General features: G+C 42.7%; 1 protein-coding gene across 1 annotated transcript in view; it reads left to right on the top strand.

Annotated features, from left to right (window-relative positions):
- The window catches only part of LOC109904662 (gamma-aminobutyric acid type B receptor subunit 2-like), a 350,185-nt gene that overhangs the window by 182,921 nt on the left and 149,911 nt on the right, over nucleotides 1-17,353 (top strand). The window contains exons 4-6 of the mRNA XM_031788884.1: nucleotides 513-614; nucleotides 15,979-16,044; nucleotides 16,328-16,516. Coding sequence (XP_031644744.1) covers nucleotides 513-614; nucleotides 15,979-16,044; nucleotides 16,328-16,516 — 357 coding nt within the window. The remainder of the gene's footprint in view (nucleotides 1-512; nucleotides 615-15,978; nucleotides 16,045-16,327; nucleotides 16,517-17,353) is intronic.

Below are 17,353 nucleotides of genomic sequence, written 5' to 3'. Positions count from 1 at the left end.
AGGGATAAATAACTGAAGTCTGTCCATATCTCAGAAGGGGTGCAGGGTCCACTGGAGATGGTCCACGGGCATGAAGCTTCCAGACTGATCTGGAATCAGTTAGTAATGGTCTGCTTCCCAAATGGCACCATATTCCATATGTAGTGCACTACTTTTGACCAGGGCAATAGGAATGGGGTGCCATTTGGGAGATAGATAGACAACAGGGATATTGTTGTGAGCAGAACAGTGCAATTAGACCTTACTGTGTCTCTGGCTGGACAACACCAACTAGTATCCCCTCTAACTCACTGTCTGGTCTTGTTCCTCTCAAGGTTTCTTCCTAATAAGGAGCTTTTGCTTGCCACTGTCTACTGCCTCTCCTCGGCCTCTTTGGGGTGTAGGCCCTGAAAGCTGTTAGTAAGCAACTAAGAATTTACGGATGTGTAAAGAAAGCACTATAAAAATAAGACCTGATATAAGGATGACTCTGTTTCTCTCTCTCCCTCTCTCTGTCTTTGTCTTTCTCTCAGGTGAGGAATGACTTGACCAATGAGCTGGAGAAGGCAGACATCCAGATTGCTGACACCGAGAGCTTCTCCAACGACCCCTGTGTCAATGTCAAGAAGCTCAAGGTGAGTGAGCGACAGAACAGGTTATTGTACTGTCCAATAGGGCCGGGATGATACCAGTATTGCGATACTTGTTAGTATCGTGTCAAGGAACCAAAACACGAAGCAGATTTCTTTAGGAAAACAGTCCTAATGTTGGAAACAAACATTATTGAATTATTTTCCAAGCTGTAGTGCACAATATTTTACATACAGCAGGTTTTTAAAGAAACAAAGAGTTCACTGCGTGTTTCCTTTTTACTGTACAAATACCTACCTTACTGCAGAAGTATTTACTGTAATCATTATACAACAGTACTGCAGAGGTGCTTACTGTAATGACTATACCAGACCAGCAGTATATTTAACAGGACCAAGACCACCAGTATATTTTACAGGACCAAGACTAGCAGTATATTTAACAGGACCAAGACCACCAGTATATTTTACAGGACCAAGACTAGCAGTATATTTAACAGGACCAAGACCAGCAGTATATTTAACAGGACCAAGACCAGCAGTATATTTTACAGGACCAAGACCAGCAGTATATTTAACAGGACCAAGACCAGCAGTATATTTAACAGGACCAAGACCAGCAGTATATTTAACAGGACCAAGACCAGCAGTATATTTTACAGGACCAAGACTAGCAGTATATTTAACAGGACCAAGACCAGCAGTATATTTAACAGTACCAAGACCAGCAGTATATTTAACAGGACCTAGACCAGCAGTATATTTAACAGTACCAAGAGCAGCAGTATATTTAACAGGACCAAGACCAGCAGTATATTTAACAGGACCAAGACCAGCAGCATATTCTACAGGACCAAGACCACCAGTATATTTAACAGGACCAAGACCAGCAGTATATTTTGCAGGACCAAGACCAGCAGTATATTTTACAGGACCAAGACCAGCAGTATATTTAACAGTACCAAGACCAGCAGTATATTTAACAGGACCAAGACCAGCAGTATATTTAACAGTACCAAGACCAGCAGTATATTTAACAGTACCAAGAGCAGCAGTATATTTAACAGTACCAAGACCAGCAGTATATTTAACAGTACCAAGACTAGCAGTATATTTAACAGGACCAAGACCACCAGTATATTTTACAGGACCAAGACTAGCAGTATATTTAACAGGACCAAGACCAGCAGTATATTTAACAGTACCAAGACTAGCAGTATATTTAACAGGACCAAGACCACCAGTATATTTTACAGGACCAAGACTAGCAGTATATTTAATAGGACCAAGACCAGCAGTATATTTTACAGGACCAAGACCAGCAGTATATTTAACAGGACCAAGACCAGCAGTATATTTAACAGGACCAAGACCAGCAGTATATTTAACAGGACCAAGACCAGCAGCATATTCTACAGGACCAAGACCAGCAGCATATTCTACAGGACCAAGACCACCAGTATATTTAACAGGACCAAGACCAGCAGTATATTTAACAGGACCAAGACCAGCAGCATATTCTACAGGACCAAGACCACCAGTATATTTAACAGGACCAAGACCAGCAGTATATTTTGCAGGACCAAGACCAGCAGTATATTTTAAAGGACCAAGACTAGCAGTACATTTACAGGACCAAGACCAGCAGTATATTTAACAGGACCAAAACCAGTAGTATATTTTACAGGGCCAAGACCAGCAGTATATTTAACAGGACCAAGACCAGCAGTATATTTTACAGGGCCAAGACCAGCAGTATATTTAACAGGACCAAGACCAGTAGTATATTTTACAGGACCAAGACCAGCAGTATATTTAACAGTACCAAGACCAGCAGTATATTTAACAGTACCAAGAGCAGCAGTATATTTTACAGGACCAAGACCAGCAGTATATTTTACTGTCCGGTTCACACTGGTGTGTCTTACTCTCTCTCTCTCTCTCTCTCACACACACACACACACACACACACACACACACACACACACACACACACACACACACACACACACACACACACACACACACACACAAACTCTCTCTGTCTATCTCTCACACTCACACACTTGCTGTGACCCCGTGAACCCTAAGTGGAGCTGCAATGTCTGATTATAACGGGAAATAAAAAAATGTCAACATGTCATCATCTCCAACACCAAGTGTTTTCTGTGAAATCATCAACCAATTAGTAGACAATTAGTATGCAATTAGTAGACAATACCTACTCACAGCTGGTCAAAATCACACGAGTCACACTGATGATGTCATTGGAAACCCTTCTCTCCCTCAATCTTTTTTTACTACAAAATATAGAAACGCATCACAGATGTTGATGTTGGGGTGGTGCTGGAGATGATGAATATGAAGTTGAAAAAGTTGTCTAAGGCCCTCACTCCCCCAGGCTTCTCAGCTCTCACAACACTTGTCTAAGGCCCTCACTCCCCCAGGCCTCTCAGCTCTCACAACACGTGTCTTAGGCCCTCACTCCCCCAGGCCTCTCAGCTCTCACAGCACTGTCTATGGCCCTCACTCCCCCAGGCCTCTCAGCTCTCACAGCACTGTCTATGGCCCTCACTCCCCCAGGCCTCTCAGCTCTCACAGCACTGTCTATGGCCCTCACTCCACAGTCCTCTCAGCTCTCACAACACGTGTCTAAGGCACTCACTCCCCCAGGCCTCTCAGCTCTCACAACACATGTCTAAGGCCCTCACTAAACAGTCCTCTCAGCTCTCTGATCAACTCACATCACATAGGAGATGGCAAAGCCTCAAACTGCCACACACACACGTACACACATGCACACATACACACACACAGAGAATGTGAACGATGAGCCTTCTTAAAATATACATGTATGTGTGTGAAGCTGACATTTTAAGCTGACACCCTGGTCCTTGATCAGAGTTCAAATGAAAATGATTATTCGTACTGCTTTGCAATATCTTAAAGTCCTCTTTCTGGGATGTGACGGGCTGTGACGGCTCTGACACCCGATTTGTTAGCTCCTGTATCATCTCTCCATTCGGTTGATGTGTGTAGCCGCTAATAGCCACTAATAGACTGTAGTTTACTTCTATAGTAGTGATTAATATTCCTAGAGAGAGAACAGCAGTCAGATGCTGTCCACGGTGCTGAAACAGATAACCACCATTAGATAGGGACTGTATTGTACATTGTTTCTTTGTAGCTGTGTGGCTCGTTCTTCCTTTTAATCTCCCATTCACACAATCTGTATTCCCTCTCTTTTTTCACTCTCTCACTCTCTCTTTCACATACACACTCTGTCTCCTCTCTGCACTTTCCATCTGTCTCTCTCTCTCATTCTCTCTCTTTCTCACATTCAAACCCTTTCTTTCTCTTTTTCATTCCATCTGTCTCTCTCTCTCTCGCACGCACTCACTCACGCACTCACTCACTCACTCACTCACTCACTCACTCACTCACTCACTCACTCACTCACTCACTCACTCACTCACTCACTCACTCACTCACTCACTCACTCACTGTACAGCTCCTCAGGATGGATTAAGAACAGAGAGTTAGCTCCTCAACATGGAGAGATTAACCTTAACTTGTCCAATAAGAAATGCTTGTTTTAATAAAAAGCATTTTCGGTTTCAAAACTTTTTGCTACGGTTTGCTACGTTGTTCACTAATGAATACACCCCAGCCATATTACATTCCCCACATGCACATAACATCTAACATCCAACATCTCCAATGGAATTACTACTTCATCAACTAAAGATACAACTGAAAATGAAAACAGGACACCACCAATTCTGCTATTTGTGTTATTTTGTGACATTAATAGCTTCTCCAACACTTTGTAGCCTGATATTGAAAGTTGCGTCACAAATGGCCATAGGAAAGAGTGCCATTTGGGAGCTACTGTGTGTCTCACTTGGTAGAGCATGTGCGTCACAAATGGCACCCTGTTCACTTCATAGTGTACTATGATTGGCCAGGGCCCATAGGAAAGAGTGCCATTTGGGAGCTACTGTGTGTCTCACTTGGTAGAGCATGACACTTGCAACGCTAGGGTCGTGGGTTAGATTCCCATGGGGGATGAGTATGAGAATGTGTACACTCACACATCAGTATCATACCTCTTTGTTTAGTTCCCATCAGCCTAATCCAGTTGTTCGATGACAATGGATCTGGTATGTATACTGACCTAATACCTTACTGTTAGAGCAGGGGTCTTCAACAGTCTCCAGTCCTGTTTGTGAATGTACACACTGTATAGATTTAAATGGTGGGGGTGAATGTTTTGTGGTATGAGGTGAGGCTGGGGATAATATATGGTGCATAAGGAAAGTATTCAGACCCCTTTATGTTTTCCACATCTTGTTACAACTACAGCCTTATTCTAAAATGGATACAATTATTTATTTTTCTCATCAATTTACACCCAATACCCCGCAATGACGAAGCAAAAACAGGTTTTTCTAAACTTTAAAAAATGTATTAAAAATTAAAAAACAAAATACCTTATTTTAGACTGTGCTATGAGACTCGAAATTGAGCTCAGTTGCATCCTGTTTCCATTGATCATCTTTGAGATGTTTCTACAACTTGATTGGAGTCAACCTGTGGTAAATTCGATTGATTGGATATTATTTGGAAAGACACACACCTGTCTATATAAGGTCTCACAGTTGACAGTGCATGTCAGAGCAAAAACCAAGCCATGAGGTCGAAGGAATTGGCCATAGAGCTCCGAGACAGGATTGTGCCGAGGCACAAATCTGGGGAAGGGTACCAAACCAATCTGCAGCTTTGAAGGTCCCCAAGAACACAGTGGCCTCCATCATTCTTAAATGGAAGAAGTTTGGAACCACCAAGAGCCACCAAACTGAGCAATCGGGGGAAAAGGGCCTTTGTCAGGGAGGTGACCAAAAACCCGATGGTCACTCTGACAATGCTCAGTAAAAGGTACATGACAGCCCGCTTGGAGTTTGTCAAAAGGTACCTAAATTACTCTCAGACCATGAGAAACATGATTCTCTGGTCTGATGAAACCAAAATGAAACTCTTTGGCCTGAATGCTAAGCGTCACATCTGGAGAAAACCTGGCATCATCCCTACGGTGAAGCATGGTGGTGACAGCATCATGCTGTGGGAATGTTTTTCAGCAGCAGGGGCTGCAAGACTAGTCAGTATCGAGGGAAAGATGAACAGAGCAAAGTACAGAAAGTTCCATGATGAAAACCTGCTCCAAAGCGCTCAGGACCTCAGACTGGGGCGAAGGTTCACCTTCCAACAGGACAACGACCCTAAGCACACAGCCAAGACAAAAAAGCTGTGCAGTGACGCTTCCCGTCCAACCTGACAGAGCATGAGAGGATCTGCAGAGAAACTCCCCAAATACAGGTGTGCCAAGCTTGTAGCATCATACCCAAGAAGACGAGGCTGTAATCGCTGCCAATGGGGCTTCAACAAAGTGCTGAGTAAGGGGTCTGAATAATTATTTCAGTAAAAAAACAGGTAAAAACCTGTTTTTACTTAGTCATTATGGGATATTGTGTGTAGGTTGATGAGAAAAAAAGAATGTAATCCGTTTTAGAATAAGGTTGTAACTTAACAAAATGTGTAAAAAGTCAAGGTGTCTGAATACTCTCCGAATAAGTTGTATATGTGTATTTGTTGCACTTCAGAGTCACCATGCTGTACCATAAACAAACAACACTAACCTTGGTTGCTTGGCAATAAAGTGTCTTGTATCTATTGACTGTGCAGGTTTTTGTTACAGGCCAGCACTAACAAACCGGATGAAGCTGGCCACGGTCCAGACTTAAGACCACAGTCAGTCGGTTGTTTGAAACTGGTGTTTTAGTGTTCATCTGGAACAAAGACTTGCATGTGCCAATAGCTCTCCAGGAATGGAGTTTGTGAACGGCGCGTTAGACAATGTCCATTATAAGATCTAGTAATGTGTGCCCTTGCCATGAAGTAATCATCAAAGCTAGACTGTTGTGCTGTAATGGTAGAAATACGACAGTGTCAGTCTATAAATCTGATATACAGTATGTGTACATTCTCATAAACAGACCTTGTTTATTTCATTCAGGCTGTGACCCAAATGGCATCCTATGTGCCCTGGTCAAAAGTAGTGCACTATACAGGGAATAGGCAGCCACAGTCTTTAGTAAAGCCATGTCACCATGCCTAGTGTTTCTTTACACAGCCTCATTGTGTTTTTAGTGTCGCTACGTTGACCCCTGCAAATACATCAAGAGTAAAGTTACTAACATCATCGCCAGCATGGAATAAGCAAATGTCTGGCAAGCTGTTGCCATTGGTTAATACATACTGTACTCTAACCACCTGATCTGAAAGTCAAACAAAATAGCCATAACAAAACTCCATCCCAGAGACCACCAGGACCCAAACAGAACAACCTTAACCTCTCTGGGATATGTGGAACGGTAGCATCCCACCTCGCCAACAGCCAGTGAAAGTGCAGGGCGCCAAATTCAAAACATCAAAAATCTCATAATTAAAATTCCTCAAGCATACAAGTATTTTACACCATTTTAAAGATAACATTCTCGTTAATCCAGCCACAGTGTATGATTTAAAAAATGCTTCACAGCGAAAGCACCACAAACGATTATGTTAGGTCACCACCAACTCACAGTCACGTTCTGACCTTTATTCCTTTGTTTTTTCTTTATTTAGTATGGTGGGCAGTCTATGTTAGTTTTTCTATAGTTTCTATTTCTGCGTTTGGCCTGATCTGGTTCTCAATCAGAGGCAGCTGTCTATCGTTGTCCCTGATTGAGAACCATATTTAGGTAGCCTGTTTTCCTTTGTGTTTTGTGGGTGGTTGTTTTCATTCTTTGTGTGTTTGCACCAGACAGACCAGTTTTGGTTGTTTCTTTGTTGTTTTTGTTATTCAGTGTTCAGTTTGGAGTATTATTAAAAACCATGAACACTTACCACGCTGCACCTTGGTCCTCACCTTCTTCCACCGACGACAGCCGTTACACTCACAGAAAAACACAGCCATTTTTCCAGCCAAAGAGAGGAGTCAAAAAAGCACAAATAGAGATAAAATTCATCACTCACCTTTGATGATCTTCATCAGATTACACTCATAGGACTTCATGTTACACAATACATGTATGTTTTGTTCGATAAAGTGCATATTTATATAAAAGAAAATCTCATTTTACATTGGCGTGTTACGTTCAGTAGTTCTAAAACATGTGGTGATTTTGCAGAGCGACATCAATTTACAGAAATACTCATCATAAATGTTGATGAAAATACTAGTGTTATACATGGAATTAGAGATATACTTCTCCTTAATGCAACCGCTGTGTCAGATTTCAAAAGACCTTTACGGAAAAAGCAAACCATGCAATAATCTGAGTACAGCGTTCAGACAACAAAGCAGCCAAAAAGATATCCGCCATATTGTGTAGTCAACATTAGTCAGAAATAGCATTATAAATATTCACTTACCTTTGATCTTCATCAGAATCCACTCCCAGGAATCCCAGTTCCACAATAAATGTTTGATTTGTTCGATAAAGTTCATAATTTATGTCCAAATAGCTTTTTTTGTTAGGGCGTTTGGTAAACAAATCCAAACGCGCATTCAGGTCCAGCCGAACGTCGGACGAAAAGTTCAAAAAGTTCCGTTACAGCCCGTAGAAACTTGTCAGAATAAGTATAGAATCAATCTTTAGGATGTTTTTATCATAAATCTTCAATAATGTTCCAACCGGAGAATTCCTATGTCTGTAGAAAAGCAATTGAACGAGAGCTAACTCTCTCGTGACCGCGTGTCACGAGCCTGTGGCACTCTGCCAGACACCTGGCTCAATCCCCTCTCATTCAGCCCCCCTTCATAGTAGAAGCCTCAAACAAAGTTCTAAAGACTGTTGGCATCTAGTGGAAGCCTTAGGAAGTGCAATATGACCCCATTTACACTGTATATTGGAATGGCAAAGAGTTGAAAACCTACAAACCTCAGATTTCCCATTTCCTGGTTGGATTTCTCTCAGGTTTTTGCCTGCCGTATGAGTTCTGTTATACTCACAGACATCATTCAAACTGTTTTAGAAACTTCAGAGTGTTTTCTATTCAATACTACTAATAATATGCATATATTAGAATCTGGGACATAGTAGCAGGCAGTTTACTCTGGGCACATTCATCCAAGCTACTCAATACTGCCACCCTGTCACCAAGAAGTTAAAGTACGGTAGCTACGTGTAACAGTTCCACCTGCAACTAGCACCACATGTCAATTACAAACCAGTATTGAGAATTGTCACACTGAAACTCGGAGACCTCTAGTCCGGGGCCCATTTTTCACATCGTGGAACCAAATACAGTATGAAGCCCAATTTTCCCCTGGGTCCAGGAACAGAGCATGGTGAATGGTGCCAGGTCTCTCTGTGCTGGAATTGTCCATCTCCACTTCCCTAACAGCTGGAGTCATTTTGGTTAAGTGCCTTCCTCCAGGGAACAGTGGCACCATTCAGGCCCAGGAGGACCAGAGCCCTGCGAGATCCAGGTTCAACCCGAGCCAAAAGGGTTCTGAAAAGGGAAAGTGGCTTCAAAGCAGAGTGGTCCACACAAAAGCTCCAACTATTCTGCTTGCTCCCAGCATGCACTCTGGCTCTGAGTACAGTCCAATGCAACATTGTAGGTATTGTGGGGCAGGGTGGCCCCCTACAGTCGATTGATGCACCCGTGCTTCAATCTAATTAACATATACTGAAAAAATGGAAGTGTTTTATTTAAATGCAACATGAAACAATTTCAAAGATTTTACTGAGTTACAGTTCATATAAGAAAATCTGTACATTTAAATAAATTGCCGAAAGGCCCTAATCTATGGATTTCACATGACTAGGCAGGGGTGCAGCCGTTGAGGGGACTTGGAGGGCATAGGCCCACCCACTTGGCCACCAGTTGGGAGGCCCTATGCCCTCCAAAAAAGCTGCAGGAACAACACACTTAGGGGTGTGTGTGTGTGTGTGTGTGTGCCTGTGTCTGAGTGTCCTCAACTTCCAGTGGGCAGCCAAGTTTGCTTTCACTCAGTCAGAATGTATGTTAGTTTCATATTTTTCCCCTAACCTTGGCCCACTTGGTAGATATTTTGCACATTGATAGCTTGATAGCAAACCGCCCTTACGGTGTGATTAATCATAGTAGGTGGCAGCAGCAATCTAAATGATCAGACCAAGAACATATGAGGAAGAGTGATCGGGTGAAATGATGAAGTGAGTGGATGGAGAAATACAGCTTCACTCTATCCAATCAGAGAAGCAGGATCAACGTACAGCCCACACTTCTCTTAACAGACAGGCAAACTAGCCAGTTTGTTATTTAGACCAGGCACATGACTGACTCAAAGACAGTACAGTATGGTTTAGAAACTCTGACTGAGTGACATTTTCGGTTGTTTTACTTCACAGAAATGTATGGACTTTTACAGTTGAAGTTAAGTAATTTCACTGATGGCAAAATCATTTATGTTGAGGAAGAAATGTATAAATTGTTTTTGTCACAGCAATTATGGACTCTCAGGAAGATTATTTCATTATGGCGCAAAGGGAAATGAAAGGTTTTTGACCAAATTAATTCCTGTCCCATATAGTAGCCACCCTCTACCTACATTTCAGTCAACCATTGGAAAGTGCATAGCGGGTAACATCGAAAATGCTTTGGCCTGTATAGCCACGAGATCTATACAAATGTTATAAAGCACCCATAGCATGTCACAATGATAGCGGGCATATCGATGATATATCAATGTTCTATATTTCAGAGAAAGTCTATGATTGTTTATTGCGTTACTTGACAGATATTGACCATGGTCACTAGACTATCTATGCTTTTTCACTAAATGAACAGTGTAATGTAATGCATTGTTGGCAATGGAAAAGACCATTCACTGTTGCTATGGTTCAAGAAATCCTCATAGAAATCCTTCATCAGTCAAAACTGACCTTTTTTAGACTTGATGCCTGTGGCTTAAGTTGCATCCTAAATGGCACCCTATTCCCTTCTGTACATAGTGCACTACATTTGACCAGGGCCCATAGGGAATAGGGGGAAATTTGAGATACAGCTTGAGTCTTGCTCTGAGCAGTGTTTTGATAGACTTGTAGAGTCCGGCACCTGAGTCAAGCTTCACTTTCAGTCATGGCCTTCCTGTTTCAAGATGAATCGAATGGTTTGTGTGTGATTGTATGGGTTGGGGCAGTCTATGCAGTGCACCACCAACACAGAGTAGTGACAGATTGCTCTTCTCGGATGGAGACCCGGGAACCTCCAATGCTCCTACAGAAGAGCTGGTAAATGATTTACTAACCTAATCAGCTAGCATGTGCTCTCAATTCAATGCAGATCTCTCCTTCTGGCCCAGTGGATAGGAAACAATTCTCACTGTTGACAGTAATGGCTGAGTTGTCATTGGTGGACAGTTGCTGCCTGTGATATTGCTGCCTGTTTGCCTGACCTCTGCCCTATAGCCAGCTAAGAAACACCCCAAGTGCATCCTAAATGGCACCCTATTCCCTTTATAGTGCACTACTTTTGATCAGAGCCATATGGTCATGGTTGAAATTTGTGCACTATTATTAAGGAAATAGGGTGCCATTTGGAACAAAGAACACCACCCACATCAGCAGGCCAGTTCCCTGTTGTCCTTACACATCACTGATGAGGTGAAAATCACACTGATGTGATAATCTTCAAATGACTGGTTGGATTTTAATAATAACAAATAAGTAATTTAATCACAATCAATTTTCCTGTGCGGTTTGTAAGTTTGTAAATTCCACTTTAAATTGTCAGAATTTATTCATCTTATCTCAAAATGTATCAAAACCTACACAAATGTTCATTATTTATAATCTACATAACAATTCACATGTCCTTTTGCTGCAGGATTATTTTCCCTCTGTGAGAAACTGGTCAAATTAAGATTGTACATCTTTAAAGTGCCTATATCACATGTTTAATTTCAATACACAATCAAATACTGACGCTACAACAGCTATTTCTTTTGTTTAGGAATACTTAATGTGGTGATATTTGCATAGAATATGTATATTATGCAACATGCAGTATTGTGATATAACTGCTGATAATGATTAGCTTCTCTTGTAGCCAATCATTTCTCTTTCACTTGTAGTGGAAGACTGACACATCTCTTTAGCTGGTTGTAGTGGAAGACTGACACATCTCTTTAGCTGCTTGTGGAGGAAGACTGACACATCTCTTTAGCTGGTTGTAGTGGAAGACTGACACATCTCTTTAGCTGGTTGTAGAGGAAGACTGACACATCTCTTTAGCTGCTTGTGGAGGAAGACTGACACATCTCTTTAGCTGTTTGTAGTGGAAGACTGACACATCTCTTCAGCTGTTGTGGAGGAAGACTGACACATCTCTTTAGCTGGTTGTAGAGGAAGACTGACACATCTCTTTAGCTGGTTGTAGTGGAAGACTGACGCATCTCTTTAGCTGGTTGTAGAGGAAGACTGACACATCTCTTTAGCTGCTAGTGGAGGAAGACTGACACATCTCTTTAGCTGGTTGTAGAGGAAGACTGACACATCTCTTTAGCTCTTAGTAGTGGAAGACTGACACATCTCTTTAGCTGGTTGTAGAGGAAGACTGACACATCTCTTTAGCTGGTTGTAGTGAAAGACTGACACATCTCTTCAGCTGTTGTGGAGGAAGACTGACACATCTCTTTAGCTGGTAGTAGTGGAAGACTGACACATCTCTTTAGCTGGTTGTAGAGGAAGACTGACACATCTCTTTAGCTGGTTGTAGTGAAAGACTGACACATCTCTTTAGCTGGTTGTAGTGGAAGACTGACACATCTCTTTAGCTGGTTGTAGTGGAAGACTGACACATCTCTTTAGCTGGTTGTAGTGGAAGACTGACACATCTCTTTAGCTGGTTGTAGAGGAAGACTGACACATCTCTTTAGCTGGTTGTAGTGGAAGACTGACACATCTCTTTAGCTGGTTGTAGTGGAAGACTGACAAATCTCTTTAGCTGGTTGTAGTGGAAGACTGACACATCTCTTTAGCTGTTGTGGAGGAAGACTGACACATCTCTTTAGCTGGTTGTAGAGGAAGACTGACACATCTCTTTAGCTGGTTGTAGTGGAAGACTGACACATCTCTTTAGCTGGTTGTAGTGGAAGACTGACACATCTCTTTAGCTGGTTGTAGTGGAAGACTGACACATCTCTTTAGCTGGTTGTAGTGGAAGACTGACACATCTCTTTAGCTGGTTGTAGAGGAAGACTGACACATCTCTTTAGCTGGTTGTAGTGGAAGACTGACACATCTCTTTAGCTGGTTGTAGTGAAAGCCTGACACATCTCTTTAGCTGGTTGTAGTGGAAGACTGACACATCTCTTCAGCTGTTGTGGAGGAAGACTGACACATCTCTTTAGCTGGTTGTAGAGGAAGACTGACACATCTCTTTAGCTGTTTGTAGTGGAAGACTGACACATCTCTTCAGCTGTTGTGGAGGAAGACTGACACATCTCTTTAGCTGGTTGTAGAGGAAGACTGACACATCTCTTTAGCTGGTTGTAGTGGAAGACTGACGCATCTCTTTAGCTGGTTGTAGAGGAAGACTGACACATCTCTTTAGCTGCTAGTGGAGGAAGACTGACACATCTCTTTAGCTGGTTGTAGAGGAAGACTGACACATCTCTTTAGCTGGTAGTAGTGGAAGACTGACACATCTCTTTAGCTGGTTGTAGAGGAAGACTGACACATCTCTTTAGCTGGTTGTAGTGAAAGACTGACACATCTCTTCAGCTGTTGTGGAGGAAGACTGACACATCTCTTTAGCTGGTTGTGGAGGAAGACTGACACATCTCTTTAGCTGGTTGTAGAGGAAGACTGACACATCTCTTTAGCTGGTTGTAGTGGAAGACTGACGCATCTCTTTAGCTGGTTGTAGAGGAAGACTGACACATCTCTTTAGCTGCTAGTGGAGGAAGACTGACACATCTCTTTAGCTGGTTGTAGAGGAAGACTGACACATCTCTTTAGCTGGTAGTAGTGGAAGACTGACACATCTCTTTAGCTGGTTGTAGAGGAAGACTGACACATCTCTTTAGCTGGTTGTAGTGAAAGACTGACACATCTCTTCAGCTGTTGTGGAGGAAGACTGACACATCTCTTTAGCTGGTTGTAGAGGAAGACTGACACATCTCTTTAGCTGTTTGTAGTGGAAGACTGACACATCTCTTCAGCTGTTGTGGAGGAAGACTGACACATCTCTTTAGCTGGTTGTAGAGGAAGACTGACACGTCTCTTTAGCTGGTTGTAGTGGAAGACTGACGCATCTCTTTAGCTGGTTGTAGAGGAAGACTGACACATCTCTTTAGCTGCTAGTGGAGGAAGACTGACACATCTCTTTAGCTGGTTGTAGAGGAAGACTGACACATCTCTTTAGCTGGTAGTAGTGGAAGACTGACACATCTCTTTAGCTGGTTGTAGAGGAAGACTGACACATCTCTTTAGCTGGTTGTAGTGAAAGACTGACACATCTCTTCAGCTGTTGTGGAGGAAGACTGACACATCTCTTTAGCTGGTTGTAGAGGAAGACTGACACATCTCTTTAGCTGTTTGTAGTGGAAGACTGACACATCTCTTTAGCTGGTTGTAGTGGAAGACTGACACATCTCTTTAGCTGGTTGTAGAGGAAGACTGACACATCTCTTTAGCTGGTTGTAGTGGAAGACTGACGCATCTCTTTAGCTGGTTGTAGAGGAAGACTGACACATCTCTTTAGCTGCTAGTGGAGGAAGACTGACACATCTCTTTAGCTGGTTGTAGAGGAAGACTGACACATCTCTTTAGCTGGTAGTAGTGGAAGACTGACACATCTCTTTAGCTGGTTGTAGAGGAAGACTGACACATCTCTTTAGCTGGTTGTAGTGAAAGACTGACACATCTCTTTAGCTGGTTGTAGTGGAAGACTGACACATCTCTTTAGCTGGTTGTAGTGGAAGACTGACACATCTCTTTAGCTGGTTGTAGAGGAAGACTGACACATCTCTTTAGCTGGTTGTAGTGGAAGACTGACACATCTCTTTAGCTGGTTGTAGTGGAAGACTGACAAATCTCTTTAGCTGGTTGTAGTGGAAGACTGACACATCTCTTTAGCTGTTGTGGAGGAAGACTGACACATCTCTTTAGCTGGTTGTAGAGGAAGACTGACACATCTCTTTAGCTGGTTGTAGTGGAAGACTGACACATCTCTTTAGCTGGTTGTAGTGGAAGACTGACACATCTCTTTAGCTGGTTGTAGTGGAAGACTGACACATCTCTTTAGCTGGTTGTAGAGGAAGACTGACACATCTCTTTAGCTGGTTGTAGTGGAAGACTGACACATATCTTCAGCTGTTGTGGAGGAAGACTGACACATCTCTTTAGCTGGTTGTAGTGGAAGACTGACGCATCTCTTTAGCTGGTTGTAGAGGAAGACTGACACATCTCTTTAGCTGCTAGTGGAGGAAGACTGACACATCTCTTTAGCTGGTTGTAGAGGAAGACTGACACATCTCTTTAGCTGGTAGTAGTGGAAGACTGACACATCTCTTTAGCTGGTTGTAGAGGAAGACTGACACATCTCTTTAGCTGGTTGTAGTGAAAGACTGACACATCTCTTCAGCTGTTGTGGAGGAAGACTGACACATCTCTTTAGCTGGTTGTGGAGGAAGACTGACACATCTCTTTAGCTGGTTGTAGAGGAAGACTGACACATCTCTTTAGCTGGTTGTAGTGGAAGACTGACGCATCTCTTTAGCTGGTTGTAGAGGAAGACTGACACATCTCTTTAGCTGCTAGTGGAGGAAGACTGACACATCTCTTTAGCTGGTTGTAGAGGAAGACTGACACATCTCTTTAGCTGGTAGTAGTGGAAGACTGACACATCTCTTTAGCTGGTTGTAGAGGAAGACTGACACATCTCTTTAGCTGGTTGTGGTGAAAGACTGACACATCTCTTCAGCTGTTGTGGAGGAAGACTAACACATCTCTTTAGCTGGTTGTAGAGGAAGACTGACACATCTCTTTAGCTGGTTGTAGTGGAAGACTGACACATCTCTTTAGCTGGTTGTAGTGGAAGACTGACACATCTCTTCAGCTGTTGTGGAGAAAGACTGACACATCTCTTTAGCTGGTTGTAGAGGAAGACTGACACATCTCTTTAGCTGGTTGTAGTGGAAGACTGACACATCTCTTTAGCTGGTTGTAGTGGAAGACTGACACATCTCTTTAGCTGGTTGTAGTGGAAGACTGACACATCTCTTTAGCTGGTTGTAGTGGAAGACTGACACATCTCTTTAGCCGCTTATAGTGTAAGACTGACATATCTCCTGTTTGTTATGTCATCTCTATAGGATAATGATGTGAGGATCATTATCGGACAGTTTGATGAGAATCTGGCCTCCAAAGTATTCTGCTGTGTGAGTATTGTTCCACACACACACACACACACACACACACACACACACACACACACACACACACACACACACACACACACACACACACACACACACACACACACACATCAAGTTGTCATGGGGGCTGCAGATGTGTGGTGTGATATCCATAATGAGCTTCAGTAAAAGCTGAAAGCCTATTTATATTGACATTATTGACTGGTATTGAAGGTGTGTTCTTGTGTGTGATGTGTGTTTACGTCAACATGCCTGTGTGCGTACTAACTGAACATCCCTCCCCCAGGCGTACAACCTGAACATGTATGGTAGTAAGTACCAGTGGATCATACCAGGCTGGTACCAGGGGAACTGGTGGGAGCAGGCCAACTCCACCAACTGCACCACCAGGAAGCTGCTAACCGCTATGGAGGGATACATTGCTGTGGACTTTGAACCGCTCAGCGCGAAACAGGTCAAGGGCATCTCTGGAAGGGTGAGCGTTCCATTGAACATGCTTTTTAGTCTACTTCTACGTCCAAAATGGCACCCTGCTTTCCTTTTATAGTGTGCTACTTTTGACCAGGTCCATAGTGCTCTGGTCAAAAGTAGTGCACTATGTAGGGGATAGGGTGCCATTAGGGACACAGCCCTATCTAAACTCTTTCCCTACATTCAGACAACTAAGAAGTAGGATATTGATGAATTGATTATCCCCTCTTTCCCCCTAGATTGACACCTTGGAAGTAGGATGTTGATTAAATGACTCTCCTCTCTCTCTCTCTACATCCAGACACCTAAGGAGTAGGATGTTGATTAAATGACTCTCCTCTCTCTCTCTACATCCAGACACCTAAGGAGTAGGATGTTGATTAAATGACTCTCCTCTCTCTCTCTACATCCAGACACCTAAGGAGTAGGATGTTGATTAAATGACTCTCCTCTCTCTCTCTACATCCAGACACCTAAGGAGTAGGATGTTGATTAAATGACTCTCCTCTCTCTCTCTACATCCAGACACCTAAGGAGTAGGATGTTGATTAAATGACTCTCCTCTCTCTCTCTGCATCCAGACACCTAAGGAGTAGGATGTTGATTAAATGACTCTCCTCTCTCTCTCTATATCCAGACACCTAAGGAGTAGGATGTTGATTAAATTACTCTCCTCTCTCTCTCTACATCCAGACACCTAAGGAGTAGGATGTTGATTAAATGACTCTCCTCTCTCTCTCTACATCCAGACACCTAAGGAGTAGGATGTTGATTAAATGACTCTCCTTTCTCTCTCTACATCCAGACACCTAAGGAGTAGGATGTTGATTAAATGACTCTC

This window comes from Oncorhynchus kisutch, linkage group LG14 (genome assembly GCF_002021735.2).
Source record: "Oncorhynchus kisutch isolate 150728-3 linkage group LG14, Okis_V2, whole genome shotgun sequence".
NCBI lineage: Eukaryota > Metazoa > Chordata > Actinopteri > Salmoniformes > Salmonidae > Oncorhynchus > Oncorhynchus kisutch.
The sequence above is the reverse complement of the archived record's forward strand: the minus strand, read 5'-3'. Positions and strand labels throughout refer to the sequence as shown.